Raw genomic sequence first — 17428 nt, forward strand, 5'->3', positions numbered from 1 at the left:
AGAGAGAGAGATTCATAGCTGTATTGAAAGGTGGGAGTCAGGTAGAAACAAAGAGCTGCAATGGAGATTTTTTTTTCCACTTTCTTTAAAGCAGTATATTTTTAGCTCAGCCCTACATTCTTGCTTTATTAGGGAGGAGAAATTGGACCATACAGTTTACTGCTCCTAATATGTCAGGTTGTTTTTTAAAAAGTGTCTTGAAACATGCCCCACTTAGCTGGGTGTTTCTCTTTCTACCACCACATATTCCTGCACTATTACTCTCGAGTTTGTATTGGTTAAATGTGAAGATGTTTCAGACCATCAGAATGATGATTGGTGATGACAGGCTCACAAAGTGTAGGGAAAGCATTCAGGACTCAAGTATAATTATCTTTGCCATCTGAGCAGACAGACAACTTGAATGTACTCAAAGTATTTTCCAACTTCCGTGGCAAGGACATGAAACATCATCTATGTAAAGCTTTAGGGCATGTCTGTCCACCAAGCGTAGTTTATTTGTCACCACAGTGCCCTAATAGTTTTTTTTTTTTTTTATCAATGGCACTTTTTAACCCTCTCATAGATCTTTCTGAAAAATGGTTCTTGTCACATTCTTTCATGGCAGAAGTTGAAGGCTGTGTTACTTTTGGAAGCAGTATTATGCTATGGGTCCAGCTTGCTCAGAGGCTGTTTGAAATTCACAATGTGTTGTGTTTCTTTACTGGAATATATGACCTCATGTTCCCATCTTATGGCTATTTTGAGACTGGGGGCTATTTGTGTGGAGTGACAGCATTTGAGTTCTCATCCTTCTGGGGAAAGTAGATATCTACTGGGAAGAAAGAGCAAAAAGGATGATCATATCATGTATGTGATCACCTAAGATAGTCATGTATAAAGCTTCATACATATTTAATATTCTGCTGGAAATGAGCTTCTTTAACACATGCCAACTTATTCCTTTTGCCCTTCCCAGTTCCATCTCTCACAATAATCAGATTCTATGCTAGCTAGTTAAGTGATTTTTGCTTTTTAATGAAAAACAGACTATCCTCCTTGTTAACTGACGGTGGAATGTGACAAAGATGGCCCATCTGGCATGGCTACACTCAGTCTAATCCAGCTCCCATGTCTGGTATTGTTTAATGAGTACATATGTGTGTTTTTCTCAGATGGCGAAGTCTATTTCTATGCATACTGTTCTGGCTCAGACTAAGTTAAGACTGATCTGTAAGCTTACAGAAGCTTGAGAAAGGCCATACTTTTGGAGGGATAGTAATGAAGACAGATAAATGACTCAGAATCCAGTGTTTCTCAACCGCCTTTCATCCACAATATAGCTATTGTGCAATCAGTAATTTACTCTTCAAAAAACTTTGTTTGAAAAGTTAACTATGATGAGGAAAGCATGAGTTAGTGCTTACATTTTAACTTTAAAAAATAGAGCCCCACACTTCCTTTAGTCTTCCCTCAAATAAAAACAATTATTAACAAGGAAATCATTGACTTGCACTGTGTTAGTTTGAAGCAATCAGGTATTTCCATTCACTATCTCTATCAAAAGTTAACTTCCGATTACCGGTACAAGAAGTTTGTATTTCAGGTAGAAAAATCTGAATTTACATATGTCTACACAATGGCACACCAAGAAAATATTTCATTAACCAAGTCACAAGTTCCCTTTTGAGTGATGGTGCTTTACACTGTTCATTCCCCATGGTCTAATTCAGCTGGGAAATTTCAGCACCTCTCAGAAGCTGTGGTGTCAACCTTATTCTGGGGAGAGTAGAAGTTTAGTCCTAGTTTTGGAGAAAATTCAGCACAAAATACCAGTAGTAAATACAAGTTTTCTTTTTACTGTTCAATTAATTTTTGCAACAAATTTATTTTTCATAAGAAGAAAAAGTAAGTCTGCTTCTTAGGAAAGTCTCAAGCATTGTCCACACTGGAATATCTAAACAGACTGTTTAGTCAAATGGAAATTTTAATGTTTTTCACTTGCCAAAGTGGCCATTTCAGTAACTGAACCTGTATTCCTTGGCATCCTACAGACACTGCGCATGTCGATAACTATGACCATCAGACTCAGGGATTAGATGAGTTACTGATAAATTCCTGGAGGTGTGTTTGTGTTGAAAGGGAAGGAGGGAAAAGGAGAGAGAGGGGGCCATGGGTGGAGGGCAGATGGGGGAGGGAGAGGTACAGGGAGGAAGAAGAGAGGAAGGAAGAGAGAGGAGGAGGGAGAGAGTGGGAGAGGGTGGGAGACTTCCAAGGCTATTTCATTGCAATTGAGCTCAATCCCTTCTGTGTTCCTTGTAAATGCAACTCCCGTTCACCAAGCAACTGACTTGCCTTCAGAATATCGCCTGCTAATCCCTAAGATGCTCAAGGCACCTCATTTTCTGGCAATTCTACTGTCCTGCTAAAAATATTAACCTTTCCCTAGGTTCTATGGCTCAGCATAATGTCATCTTTGTGAGTTATTCAGGACATTAAGATACATTTTTTCTTTGTTTACACACAGACTTCTTTTTGCTATCTATTTAGGAATAAGTTGTGTAGCCAATAATACCTCCCCTTATAATTTTTTGGGGTCCCGAGAATCTCCCATAGTGCTTCCTGAGAACATTCTTGCAGGGTTGTGTTGGCAGAGCAGCATTCAGGATAGATGCCCTCATAAATGACATACCTCAGACTCCCTCCCTTCCCCACTCCTTCCTACCTTCTTATCCCTCCTTTCTTCTTTCTCCTTCATTCTCTTCTTCCTCTATTCTAACATGGCCTTGATCTTTAATATACCTGGTAAAAGACAATGCAGTTGAATGGGTGTGGAGTCACTCATGTCACTGCCACATGTGGGAAACAACAATTTCCTTAGTAACAGCCTCATCAGATCAGCTCATGAGCTACCGCAGCAGCCATTCCAGCATCCAGTGAGACAGCTAAGCATGTGAACTAACTCCCAGAGGGGTCTGTCTTCATACTTGTCTCTTCCCAGCCTTAATCAGTGGCTGAGGGATGACAGAGGTCCAGGGAAGCATGTTCATCTTTAGGATGCTGAGATATCCTTGAGGGGTTGCAAACACAAGCAATATAGAAATTCATATTAGGACAGCAATAGAAGGAAGTCTTCATGAATCTGTAATAAGATTTATGACTTCATATCTGACGTGGTAGTGAAGCCATAAGAGAGCACAGAGTTGTGCTATTTTTCTCTCAAACTTGGAGTGAAAAGTCCTTCCTCTGAAAGGTCCCCAAACACAAGTTGGCTTGAGAATGTATGAATTTTCTGGCACTTTCCTTTGCATGCAACAGAATCTACAGCAAAGTTGGTTGTAGGAAGTAGAAGCTGGCAGTGAACCATACATGTAATCTGACAGAGGATCTGCAGAGTGAATAGACCACTTCTGTATTCTTTTTCATGGAAATGTGCAAAGCCAGCTTTAGTAATTTCAGAGAACTTTCTTGATCATTTCAAAATCACCACCAGGGCCACCAAGTGGCATAATTCCAGGGAAAGTAGACCAAAGTGAATGGTATCGCTGGAACTGCACAAGGCAACTGTCTTATGTGACAGTGTGACAATAGACCTCTATATTTTTTAGACCTCTATTTTTAAAAAGCTTGATAATCAATCATGTTCAAAGAAGATTGGTAGGGAGGAGGCATGAGTTATGTGAGGTGGAGAGATGTGGGAACACGTGAAATTAGTTTTACATCTTCTAAGACACTTTCTAAAAATAAAAGAACTTCTTAGGGCTTTGAAAGCAAAATTAGGTTAAAAATATGCAGTATTCTTTTTCACTAACTAATTGAACTAACATTTTCTGGTTAGAAAGGAAGAAAGAGGACTGTATGTTCAAATAAGAGAAGGTGAAGGGTATCCTTGGTGGATGGGTAGATTCGGTATAGTGGTACTGTACGGACATGAAAGGAACTTGTACCCCTTACAGATTCTTATTTGAATAAATGACCTCAGCGTGGTCTGCAACTCTAATAAAACTCACTTCTTTCTAATCAATATAATCATCCAAAAAATGTCTCATGCATTTTTGGTAGGGGTGTGTGTGTGTATGTGTGTGTGTGTTTGACTTGTTCCACACAATGCATCACTTGGCAAGCAATCAGTACAGTGATACCTGCACTGGTAAATTTAATTCACCTCACAGTTCTGGGGAAGACAGCTGCTGTCCTGTTCTCTACCTGATAGACAGCTTGAGAATGGAAGCTAATTTGTGCCCAATACCTCTCTTCGTGAACCAAATTGTTTCCAAACAGAAGTGTTTCTGAACCAATATGTGTATTTCTATATTGTTTAAGAAATGTTGGAAAGTATTTATTGAAAAGGAAAATATTGGCCAGGCCAGCTAATTATCTGAGTATCGTTGAACTAGCCGCGCTTTCACTGATGCTGTCATTCTTGCCTTTCTTTTGCAATGTCACTTTGAAAGTATCGATTTCAGATTTTGGTCTGTGATAAAAGAATAAATTTAGATGAAGAAATCAGAATTGTTCCTGGTAACCACATTTATTCACCTTCTAAACGTTTTGATTGACAAATCCATGAGTTATTACCCTTTAATAACAAATAAATTTTTTTCACCCTTTTAACTTGATGGGTAGCAGGTAATTTCCTGTGATACAGTTTCCCTCTGCCTGTGTGCTTGGCTTTGTGGAGAATCTGACTATCCATGTGGCATCGCTTCTACAGGTGCCTGCTGTGACGGAACAAGCACCATCTACAACAACCCATGAAGACTTCGCAGCATGTAGAGCTCTTGTCCATAGTTTCAAAATCTAGGCTTTGTTTTTGTCCTTGCCCAGCTTGGGATTAGCTGTAAAGAACCAAAGTGGGCTCTTTCCACAACCAGCTTTGCTGCAGCTTTTAAGTTTTGGCTTTGTTGGAAGATTATAGTGATTTAGATAGGAAAAGAAATATCTGGGGAAAGTATTGGCTAGGGCTCATCTACTGCATAGGTCTCTGGACAATCCACTAATGATTTCTCTGAATATTCTTTACCAGCATAAAAATTATTGTTTCTATGGAGTTAAATTCCATATAAAAGTTTCCTCATGCTCCCCATTTTCTTTTTGCCAATATTTAATTTTTTAGTGAAGATTCAATGATATTCATTTGAAAAAGCCTTATGTTATAATACTCTGGGAAAACACGCTATGTAATCAGATTGGGAGGGACTCACGGGTGACCTAAAGGGAGCCATACAGCGTAAGTGCAATGAGCCAACATTGTCAGGAAAACCGAGGTTCAAACTGGAATCAGGAAACCTGGGTTCTGAGTTTCCCTGTCTCTTTCACCTTGGCCACGTCACTTATGTTCATGTCTTCTGAAAAGAGCGAATTAACTGTGCAATCTCCAAAGAGGAATTCATTTGTGTGAATTTGTAGACACACAGTTCCCACCCTCTGTGGAAGGTTGCTGAGGAGGCTGAAGATAGCAGGCGGATCAGTGCTGCTTCGCTGACAACGTCATCTCCCCCCACTGCACCACGATGGGCGCATCTGTCCTTATTTTGCAATCCATATTCACTTTGTAAAAAGCTCGGTAGAAACAAACCTAGCATTGGCAGTGGGTACTTGTGAAGCCTAAAATCTACTATTCCAATAAATAAAAACAGTCCCCTCCCCCCGTTAAGCATCAATCCAATTTTTCCTTTTTCTACTAGGAGGAAGAGATTTTCAGGATATCGAAAGTAAATTTTCCCTAAGGACCCCTGAGGACACAGTTGAGGACACTTGCCATCTCATTCCTGGAGTGACCGAATCAGTGGCTAACTGCCACTTCAATCACAGCAGCAAAACCTTCGTAGTGATCCATGGCTGGACGGTACGTTGGCTTCACAGGAAGGCACGGATGGGGGTCCACCAGGCCCTAACGGCTGGGGACCCAGTAGTGGATCTACCACCCATATTACTATCTGCTGTCTGATGGCTTTGTGTGACGTATAAGCAAAGACAGTTGAGGGCCAGGGTGGAATCTACTATTGCAGGTTCCTAAATACCTCCTTAGGACAATGCCTACAGTTCTTTCAATGCATCAGCCTTCCTGTGAATTGAGAAAGGAGGCCCTGCTTTGCTGCAGAGCAAAAACATAGGGTGTGGTTTGGGAAGTGGGTGGAAGATGGTGTGGCCCTGATTCACCTAGCACAGAGTCAAAAATCCTTTCCTGAAGAAGGTCACCTGGGAGAGTATGTAGAGGCCAGAGCAGGGGAAGGAGCGTGAGCTTTGGTGCTGCTTGGCTGTTCTCCAGTTCTGGGACAACTCCAATTCCCTCCTCATCTGTGAGTCTCAGCTTACTGACCTATCACCCAGAAAGCTTGGACTAGATGTCCCTAAGGCCCCTTCACTTCTAGTGGTCTCCAGTTTAAACTTTAGGGAAGAAAGAGGGACAGCCAGGGAGCTGTCATGCAAGGTATTTGGAACGTGAAAACTGTGGCTAAATATACTCGTTTAAAATATGTGTAAGGTACTCTTCTCTCGGTATGCCAAAGTCACTTTATATGATTTCGTTCTTGGTTAAAGAGTTTAGTTGGCTTTTAAACCTTTTAATCCCTAGGAAGCAGATTGATTGTTTATATAAAAGGGTTTATAGCCAGGTTTGGTGGTGCACATCTATAATCACAGCTACTCAGGAGGTTGAGGTAGGAGGTTCATAAGTGTGAGGTCAACCTGGGCAGATTGGCAAGGTCTTGTGTCAAAAGTAAACTTTAATAAAAGAACTAGGGGTGTAGCTCAGGGGCAGAACATTTGCTGAGCATGCACAAGGCTTTAGGTTCAATCCTTAGTATGGCAAGAAGAGAGGAGAGGAGAGGACAGGAGAGGGGAGGGGGGTTGCAAAGGGGGGAGGGAAGGAGAGAAGAAAGGAGGGGAGGGGGAAGGATTTATAAAACATATTGTTGATGAAATATATCAGAGCTTGTAAATATTATAATAGATACTAAATTCTAATGAGAATTACCTAATATATATATATATATATATATATATATATATATATATATTCCTGATTTATTTTATATTACATGTTTCTGATTTATTTTCTTATAGAACGAAAGTGTCTTTCTGGTCAGCATTATAAGAGAGTTGCTATAATTTTCATAGAGATAAAGGCAGCTGTAAGAATCCACACAGATGCTTATTCTGAAAAAATAGATCACTTTACTGGAGTTAGCATCATAAATTACATGTCATGATAAAATTTTAAACTCTTAGCATTAATCTTTTTATATTTTAAGAGGTTTAAGTAGAACAAAAGAATCTGTGGTCCTTTTAGAGGCATTTTGGCTGTATATGCAGTGTGGCACTTAATACCTTTTAAAAAGTATCAGCTTAATAAACACATTTCTGCAGTAGCAACAAATTGAATATTTATAGACATCTCATACTTGTCCCTGAGAGAATTTTGTGCTTCAGAATATTTGAAAAAAATCTTTTCTTTTTTTCACACTAAGATGACACGAGGAGCCCCGTGTCCACACGCAGTGCAAGTTTCTGCCATTGGTGCTGTGGTCACACTGAGCCCACTGACGATCTCCGTGGCCCGTGGCCCCGCGTTCTGGCTGGGCTCAGGGAGCAGGCTGTTGGCTGGAGGAAAGAGTTTCCTTATCACCCAGAGCTGTTTGGTCTGTGATGCTAGTGGAGCCAGACACGCTGATCTGCGCTTATCTCACTCAACAAACTCATGGGTGGCTGCCATTGGCCCACTTTGTGCAGGGCGCTGGGAGGGCTTTGGGTCAGTGGCCTGTCTGACCACACAGTCAACAGCTTCCAAAAGCAGTACAGCTCTGATTAACTTAGAAGAAGCACCTAGGAAGTGAGATTCATTCTTAATTGAGGAGAGTAAGTTCTTGCAATGTTCATGTCTTTTACCTGAGATCACTTTTACCTGTATTTTATGTTGGATCGAAACAAAGTGAGAAACGATTAGATTAGTTGCCAACTAATCAATAAAGGTATCACCTCCTGAGATACTTGCCCTTTTACCTACTGCCTAACTTGGAAACACTGATAACACAGCAGAAACATTTAGCATAGAGGCCTGGAGCAAACAGGGTTTTCCTGCCTTATCTGAGATAGGCTGTTGGGGCATTCAAGGGCACGAACTGAGTGAAGTGAGGACAACTCCGGCGCACCAGAGAGCCCCCAAGAGTGCTGCACATGCGTAGGGAGAACCCCAGAACACAGCTCAGGCGCAGCTGAGCTGGTGCTCTGCCGCTGCTTGGATTTACTTACTGTAAGTACAGGGTTCTCCGTGAGGCCGGATGTCCTCAGGGTGGCTGAAACAGGCGGAGCTGACACTGAATTCTGCAGAAATGACCTCACATCCCCGGGATCTGGAAAAGCAGCTGCGAATAGTAGACAGCACCCCAGCCAGGAGGGGGCCAGAGGCTGGAGCAGGACCATTTTCTCAAAGGTTTACCCCTCGTGGGTGTCCAGCTGGTTCCTACAAAGGCCCACTCTGCACTTGGACTTGAGTAGTTTCCCTGAGACTGGGCAGAGGAGGCTTAGATGAATTCTTAGTGGGCTAGCATTACCTTTACCCTTTGTCTTCTTTGTTTTGTCTCCATCTTGAAAATAGCTAGAGAGGAGGCCGGCGAGATAGCTCATGGGAAACATGAGACTAACTGAAAACAATTAAGCTAAATTTCTTTCAAAGTACCCTGGCAAAGGGGCTGGGGACATAGCTCTGTAGAATAAGTGCTTGCCTGGCAAGCACAAGGACTTGAGTTCAATCCCCAGTTCTGAAAAAAAAAAAAAAAAAAAAGCCTGGCAATAGTCAGTAGTTGTTGATTTGAGCCTCTACAGCTCAGCATCTTGTCCTCTGAATAGCTACTACAAAGACAACAATATGCAATGTATTAATTATTGTCACTGTCCTACTAACGTGCTTTGAAACTGTTTCATTGCTATTTTTTCTCATTAAAATGAATAAAAAATTTTAAAAGATAAAATAAAATAGTCTATAATTTTGATATAAAGTTTTGATTTATTCAGACTGATCTATCCTTTAATAGTATGAAGTTTTTTTTTTTTTAATTTTTGAAAACAAACAACAAAGCCACCATTAAAATCAGAAGTGTAACAAAGCCTTGTGTGCCATTCCTGAGCTCCACACCCCTCCCCCAGCATTCTCAGATTTGCCTAGATGTCGGGACACAATGTGAGCTCTCCTGCCTGAGGCAGCGCACTGTCCCAAAAGTTCACTCTTGTCAGTTCTGTGTAGGTGTCCTGCACTGTTGTACCGCTAACAAGCTGTAGGTGGGTCCTCTAAGATATCATGTATCCATCTCTTTAGGTGACAGGAATGTATGAGAGCTGGGTGCCCAAACTTGTGGCTGCTCTATACAAGAGGGAACCTGACTCCAATGTCATCGTGGTAGACTGGCTGTCCCGGGCCCAAGAGCATTACCCAGTGTCTGCACGCTCCACCAAGCTGGTGGGAGAAGATGTAGCCCGGTTTATCAACTGGATGGAGGTAAGGCCTGGCGAGGGAGCCCTGTGTGTCCAAAACAAAGTGTCTCCCTGGAGAGACAAAAGGACTGGCCTTTCTCCCTTTTTGCCTTAGACGTAGATCATTTCTGGGGCAATTCAAATCTTCAGGATGAGCATAGGTAGTATTTTGTAACCAAAGGCAGTGTTCTGATAAGAATGAGAAGACTACAATGCCAACAAATAATGCTTCCTTGCTCTGTCCTTTCATATTTTCAGCGAATAGATCTGCTGATACCACGAATTAAGTGGACACAGCAAACAAAAGCTTGTTGTTTTAGGACGCAGGAAAGATGGGGTGTTCAGCCAAGTCCTTCCCCACCCACTGGCTGGCACATGGTACTTGTTTCCTGCCTTGGCTTCCTGTAGAAATGCCATTTTCTCTCTGAAATGCTAACAGTGATCATTTCTTCGTTGTTTTAAGCATCCACACTTTAGTTTAGACATATATGGTCTGGCCTTGTGGATTTGGGGAGTGATGGAATTGATATAGGAGGACAATTTCTGTGAAGTCTGTAGGCTGCAAGGTGGCTGAGTTAGCTGCAGGGCTTACCCACCTTCTGAAGTTTGGCTGCCCAAAAAATACCTTTGGAAAGTTCCTCGGGGTTGGAAGGAAGCTGGTACTGTGGCTGGCCCAAATTATTTAAGCCAGATCGTTGGAGGTAAGCATAATCATGCTCATTGGACAAACCATCAAAAGACAAAAGTCCTTTTATTGCTAATCAGGTGAATGGACTTGGGAAAAATTAGATCACATCCTTAGGCCGAAGCTTCTTATCTGTTGAATGAGGAGCTCGAACCGTATGTATACATACATGCATATTGAGCTATTACATACATATTTATATGTGTGCATAATATAATTTCAGATGTATAGAAAAAGTTTAAATCAGCTATTAGAGAAAGAAAACTCTTACCACTACAAAGTATGTTTCTCTTATCTGTAATACAAAATTGAATTTGTAAAATTTATGTTAGTACCCATAGTTTAGAAAACAATATTTATATTCATTTTATTTCTTTTAGTTTTGGTCCTTAAGAACTAAGTATAAAAACTTTTCTTTTTCTTTCTGAAGGATGAATTTAATTACCCTGTGGACAATGTCCATCTCTTGGGATACAGTCTCGGAGCCCATGCTGCTGGCATTGCTGGGAGTCGGACCAACAACAAGGTCAACAGAATTACGGGTAAGTGCACACCTTTGTTCATTTTATCTCAGGAGGCCAGGGGGGTGAACAAGAATCAGAACAACGTACGTGGTGCTCTGGGCCATGTGCCTGGCACGGTGAGCTCATGGAGTAAGATGCAGATTCACTCTCTATGGGGCACATCAGGAATTAGCAGTAGAGCAGAATGAAGCACAGAACACCCATGTGTTCTCTGAGAAGTGTTTCCTTCCTACTTCTGATCTATGCCCTGGTCATGGCCTGCACATAATCTGTCACTTCTCACACCAGGACCAGGGGGTAAAAAAGGATCAACTCCCAAGGACACCTGGACAGAAGGCAGTAGTTAGGACAGTGGTGATAGATGGTTTGGCACAAAGTGAGATACATGGTAGATGACTAGACAGACAGACAGAGACCCCACCACGATCAGAAGGTTTCATTAGATTCAGAAGCAATTTACAAAAGAACATCGTCACCCCTGGGCAAAAATCACCATATCATGGCCATCTCAGAGACTCAAGTTCCATTTTAGAAGAGCCAGGGTGGGCATGGTGTCACACACCTGTAATCCTAGATGCCGGAGAAACTGAGGCAGGAGGATAACAAGTCCAAATCCAGCCTCAGCAGTTTAGTAAGTCCTATCTCAAAATCAAAAGGGCTGGGGGTATTGGTCTATAGCAAAGAGCTTGCCTAGCATGCATGAGGCCCTGAGTTCAATTCCAAGTATGGGGGAAAAAAAGACCAAGCCTACTCTTATGACTTTTTAGTACTACAATTTAAAGATCTAATTCCTATGGACTAGGAGCTTCCAAGAATCTAAAATCTAAGTGGTTGCTGCCTGCATTAAAACATTGAGCAGGAGGATGCCAACATATACCACAAATAGAAAGCAAAATTGAATCGGTCTTTAAAAAATCTGTGTTCCCCCCGCCAAGGCCTGGATCCTGCCGGACCTAACTTTGAGTACGCAGAAGCTCCAAGTCGCCTTTCTCCTGATGATGCCGAATTTGTGGATGTCTTGCACACATTCACCAGGGGGTCTCCGGGCCGAAGTATTGGAATCCAGAAACCAGTGGGGCATGTTGACATTTACCCCAATGGAGGCACTTTTCAACCAGGCTGCAACATTGGGGAAGCCATCCGCTCGATTGCAGAGAGGGGCCTTGGAGGTAAATATGACTTAGAAGTCTTTTAGACATGGTTTTGGTTCTTAATCCTGCTTGCCCTAGTGTCCTAGTGCCCTAAAGGAGTGTAATTTTAATTTACCCCATTAAGGAGGTAGGGACGCAGCTCAGTGCTGGAACACTTGCCTAGCATATGCAAGGACCTTGTTTTCATCTTCAGCACTAAAAGAAAGAGCAGGGACTATAAATATACACGTTTATACAAAATGTTTCTGAAACATTTTACTATATTCAGCATAATCACTTATTAGCCAGCAAACTTGCCTTTTGTTTATTATATTTTAGACTGTATTCAGTACTGAAAAACTTTGCTGGCCTCTGTCATAACATCATCTAATGTCACCTGGCTAAGTGTCTTCATAATTTGAATATATTTGCAATGCTCATGGTGTGAATTTGAATTTTTCTGAAAATGTAGCAGCTGTTAATTAGTCCATGTTTTTAAAAAATCCTTTTAAGCAACAGGTAAATCAGAAAGAAATCATTATTCCCTAAAATAACTCTCCCACAATTTTAGGAAGAAAAAGTAACTTAATATTAGCTTAATATTTGCTTCAATAATAATGTTAGCTTGTGGCAAATTTATGGCTTTTCAGGGCTGTTGGCAGGTGCTCCAGCCTACCTGTGGTGAGTATGCTCGGTAACTTTGTGCACCTTGCAGACTCTAGGGCTCTGTTTTTAAGTGTTAGAAATTTTATGGCAATAGGATATGCTGATTAATTTTAGAATTCATTTGACATAAAATACATTAGCAGTGGCATAGCTCTCAATTATTCATAATATGTATAATAAAACCTTATTCATCTAACAATTATGCCCTTTACAATGCGATTTCTAGCTGTAGCTTTCTAGAAACTCCTACCACTGTTAGTCATTGTCAATATAAATGAGGGACATGATAAACAGCAGGGAACACCATTCAAAAGTGATATCTGAAGTTGTGGCTTTATAAACGTACTTACAGAAGAAAAGTCAAAAGTTCCCTGAGAACTTGCAACTCCGATGATCTGGAGGTAGGTGAGCAATAGCCAATAGGAAAGCCTCCTAAAGTACTATTATAATCTTAGATGCATAAAAACAGAGCCTGGGATCATTGAAAAAGGACGCAGCTATTACGACTTCTGCAGAAGTGAATTCCCCTTTGTGTCTCTTTCCCCCAGATGTGGACCAACTAGTGAAGTGCTCCCATGAACGCTCCATTCATCTCTTCATCGACTCCCTGTTGAATGAAGAGAACCCAAGTAAGGCCTACAGGTGCAACTCCAAAGAGGCCTTCGACAAAGGGCTCTGCCTGAGCTGCAGAAAGAACCGTTGCAACAACGTGGGCTATGAGATCAACAAGGTCAGAGCCAAAAGAAGCAGCAAGATGTACCTGAAGACTCGTTCTCAGATGCCCTACAAAGGTAGGCTGGAGAAAGGACAGTCAGTGAGTCGTGTTTTTATCATGCGAAATGTACTGTGTGTGCTGATTCTGTCCACCTGAACAAAGTCAATGAAGTCACACTGCTAAATCCTGAGGCCTCAGGTGCATTTCTGTTGATCAAGAGGGAGTTGCCATAGCCTGTTCTGGTGATGTTCCTTATCCCCTCTGCCAGTCAGACTCCAGAGCTTACTTGAGATTTACTTCCTGTACAGAGCCAGCCTGTCTGTACTGGGCTCAGAGGTAATTTGGAGCCATCACCCTGAAGTCAGCAGCACACCACAGCCCTGGGGCCAAGTCCAGGCTACCACCGGCTTTTATAAATAAAGTTTCTGAGAACACGCCACTCACCTTCACTTCCATGCTGTCCAAGGCTTCTTTCATTCCACCAGCAGAGAGCTGAGTAGTTGGGACTAAGATGATATAGCTCACAGAACCTAAAATATTCACAACTCTGGCCCTATCCAGAAAGTTTGCCACTTGCTAACTTTCACTTTACAGAGGCAAAGACCTTCTGTATTTAAAAATTTAACTATTTGTGGAAGGCAAGAATATACCAAACCTGCCAAGATATATCCATCCATTTTGCCATGAATTCATTTCACACTTGAATTTCAAGCTTAACCTCTTCCTTAGAACAAGACCTAAATGTACTGAGGAGAAACTGGAGCAGAAGTAATGTGGTAAATCCTTTCAGAAAGGCTGGCTTCTGCAGAGTCCTGGTCAGAGCCTGAGGAAAGGGCAGATATTAAAGTATACTTTTCTGGAGTAAAATATCTCTGCCATCTGTGCCTGCTTGAAAGGCTTACTGTTGGACTCTGGAGGTGCATTTGGTGGCACAGAAATTGGAGCATCTGTCCTGTAGGCTGTGAAGAAGCCCTCACTTTGGCTGTGTCTTTGGAATAAGGGTGTGTGCGTGAGATATGGGGAAGGCTCGCTCTTCCCACATCCTCACACCTCTGCTCAGGACTGTCAGTGTGCCCTGTCCCTTGGGCCACCCCAGCCTCTCTGGCTGTGGCCTCTGTGCTGCCAACAAGAGCTCTGTTCAATCCTAAGCTTGACTTGGCTTTACATTTTAGTAGCTGAGGAGGTTTAGTTTTGTTTTTTCTGTTTGTTTTGACTCAGCACCTGGCTAGCTATTTTTAGTGCAAAAAAGAAATGCCAGCGATTTAGCTCAGTGGACTAAGCACCTGCTTTGGCAAATGCAGAGACCAGGGTTCGATCCCCGGTCCTGCATGTTGTACTGGCCCTGCCCACAGGACACTCTGAGTCAGTGACCGAATCCATGTTGGTGGTGCACACCTGTAATCCCAGCGCTGGGGAGGCTGAAAACAGGAGGATCATTATGAGTCTGAGTTGTGTAGTGAGACCCTGTACCAAATACATAAAAACCCGAATGCACCCAAATAACATAGAGCATATCACCAAAAGCTCACAAGACAAAACATTGAAATTTCTTTCATTAGAATAAATTTCAAAGTAGCATTAAAATATAGTTTGCCATATTATAAACCATTTCTATGAAGAAATCTGCATGACTGTCTAAAAGAAAATGCATTTAATAGGTAGCTACACAAATGTGAAAAAAAATGACTGAAAGTGACCAAAAATGTGACGCAGAAGCAAAAAGCACCAAATTTTCCCCATCCAAGTGGCCATGTTTTAGGCTACTGCCTGCCTGTCCTTGTACCATCTCCCTGGTGTGCTTTGCTCAGGGTTTGCAGTAGAGATGGAGGGAAGCACAAAGGAAAGGGAGAATTTCAGGTGCCTGGTGCCACAGGCTCCCTGCAAGCCAGAGCTCTTTAGAAGCTGGCTTCCAAGACTGTCCTCACGGAGTCACGACCTTGGTCCATGAAATGAGTTTTGCTGTGAGCCCAGGTGTGTCTTCCTGTGCTACATGGGGGAAAAGGTAGATGTGATCCTCTAACCTGTAGGAGCTGGCAGGGAAAGGAGCATGGATGTAACCATGAAATGAGGAGCAGCGTGAGTGTGGACTTAAACAGTGGCACCGTGAGAAGTGTCCAACAGGCTTGGTACAGATGCCAGGGGGCACAGCAGTCAGGGCAGGTGGCAGTCATGGAGAACGCGTTACCAGGGATTTGGACTCCTGATGTGCCGTCCCTACTCCTGCAGTCTGGGACTGCTTGGCAACTCAGCCACACTTGGCATTTCCATCCACTGCTGCCCCATCTTCCAGGGAGTCCACAGCCTGCACTTCCTGCCTGGGTGCCGATTGGATGTGTTCTGTGGGACTGGAGTGCCAGCTGCTCCGAGGACTGGGTGTTTCCATGAGGGCTAACCAGCCCATTTCTGATTTCCTCCCTCTAGTCTTCCACTACCAAGTGAAGATTCACTTTTCTGGGACTGAAAGTGGTACTCAAATCAACCAGGCCTTCGAGATCTCTCTGTATGGCACGGTGGCTGAGAGTGAGAACATCCCCTTCACCCTGTGAGTACCCTTGGGATGCACCCTGGCTGGGGTGGCCGTGGCCCTGCGTGACCATGGGGGCCATGACCTTGGGTCTGAGAAGTGGATGTGGACTTGGGCACTCAGAAAACAAGTGTTCAGTTTGAGAAATTGGAATTTCAAAACTGAGGCTTGGCTCTATTTTATATTTCAGAAAAATAGTCTTCCAATGGGTCATTTCATTTTCATTTACCATCCATTTTTCTTTTCCCATTGTTGTGGGTTTTTGTTTTTTGTTTTGGGGGGGCTTTTTTTTGTATTTTAGGGAAGGGTCTACAGGGTGCTCAGGGTCTCACTACTAGATCTGACTCATAGTGATCTGCCTGTTTACAGCCTATCAAGAGCTGGGATTATAGACATGCACCACTACATCCTGTCTCAATTACCATCTCAGTGTGCCCCGGCGGTGGGGCTGGCACAGCAGTCCTGGGGATTGAATCCCTGGCCCCTGCGTTTGCTTGCAGGAGTTTTAAACCACTAAGCTATTTGGCTGGTCCCTCTTTTTCAGTTTTATAACTGCTTATTTCTTTTGTACAAAGCAATAAAATTATGCAATTGAAATTCCTCAAGAGGTTTGGCTTTATAAGTGCCAGTAACAGGAAGTCATTACATAGATGCTAGTATGATAAGCACAGAAGGGGACTGGTGAGGTAGCTCAGCAGAATAAGCACCTGGTTAGGCAAGCGCAAGGACCGCGGTTGGATCCCTGGCACCACATACTGCACCACCCTGCTCCCCAGTGCACTGAGCCAGCCACTGAGTCCAGGCGTGGTGGCGCATGCCTGTAATCCCAGTGCTGGGGAGGCTGAAAACAGGAGGATCACTATAAGTCCAATCTGTGTAGTGAAACCCTGTAGACCCTGTACTAAATACATTAAAAAAAAAAAAAAAAAAAAAGCTGCTTGCATCCTGGGAGTTCAAACAAGATGAAAGAAGTTGATTTCCAGAATTAACTAAAATTGCCGAATTGTTACACAGGCCTGAAGTGTCCACAAACAAGACCTACTCCTTCCTGATCTACACGGAGGTGGACATCGGGGAGCTCCTGATGCTCAAGCTAAAGTGGATGAGCGACTCCTACTTCGGCTGGTCAAGCTGGTGGAGCACCCCTAGCTTCAGCATCGAAAAGATCCGAGTGAAAGCAGGGGAGACACAGAAGAAGTGAGTCAGCTGAGCGGGGCCCACTCGCTTAGACTCTGGTGGTAGTGCCCCGGGATGGTGTCGCAGGAAGCCTCGCATTCAGGTGAAGCTTTAGCCAGCCTTGCCTGCCATGCTGCGTAAGCTAGGCCATTATGCCTTCTGTGTTTGAGGGCTGTCCTTTCATCATCCTGCAGGAGAAATGAGGCAGGTTGAGGGTCACTTATTCGTGGGGCCAGCAGTGCTCTGGATTTTGGCTTGTTTCATATACTGGAGTATTTATGTTGATATAACAAGATATCTTGCGGGGGGAGCCCAAGTCTAGACATGAAATCATTGATGTCTCATGTACCCCTTACACACTAGCCTGGAGGTAGTTTCCAGGGCACCTCTATTTGCACTGTGATCCCCTCATATGTGATCGGCTGTGGCATTTTCCACTTGTACCATGTTGGTGCTTGAGGAGTTCAGATTTGGGGACTTGTTGGATTACAGAGATTTATGTTAGTCATGCTCAAGCATTAGGATATGTGCATTTCAAGCAAGAAAGTAGAAAAATAA

At 42.9% G+C, this 17428-nt stretch overlaps 1 protein-coding gene and 1 long non-coding RNA gene across 2 annotated transcripts in view; one reads left to right on the top strand and one right to left on the bottom strand.

Moving 5' to 3' along the window:
- Lpl (lipoprotein lipase) overlaps positions 1-17428 on the top strand; it is a 25204-nt gene that overhangs the window by 2577 nt on the left and 5199 nt on the right. Inside the window, exons 2-8 of the mRNA XM_023714641.1 lie at positions 5667-5827; positions 9296-9475; positions 10566-10677; positions 11595-11828; positions 13004-13246; positions 15592-15712; positions 16709-16891. Coding sequence (XP_023570409.1) covers positions 5667-5827; positions 9296-9475; positions 10566-10677; positions 11595-11828; positions 13004-13246; positions 15592-15712; positions 16709-16891 — 1234 coding nt within the window. The remainder of the gene's footprint in view (positions 1-5666; positions 5828-9295; positions 9476-10565; positions 10678-11594; positions 11829-13003; positions 13247-15591; positions 15713-16708; positions 16892-17428) is intronic.
- Positions 388-11585, bottom strand: LOC111816627. Its single transcript, XR_002820981.1, has 3 exons — positions 11057-11585; positions 2503-2507; positions 388-398 (listed from the first exon to the last, which is right to left on the bottom strand). It is a non-coding gene; the product is annotated as an uncharacterized LOC111816627 (long non-coding RNA).

Source organism: Octodon degus, unplaced genomic scaffold (genome assembly GCF_000260255.1).
Source record: "Octodon degus isolate 3935 unplaced genomic scaffold, OctDeg1.0 scaffold00036, whole genome shotgun sequence".
Classification (NCBI taxonomy): Eukaryota; Metazoa; Chordata; class Mammalia; order Rodentia; family Octodontidae; genus Octodon; species Octodon degus.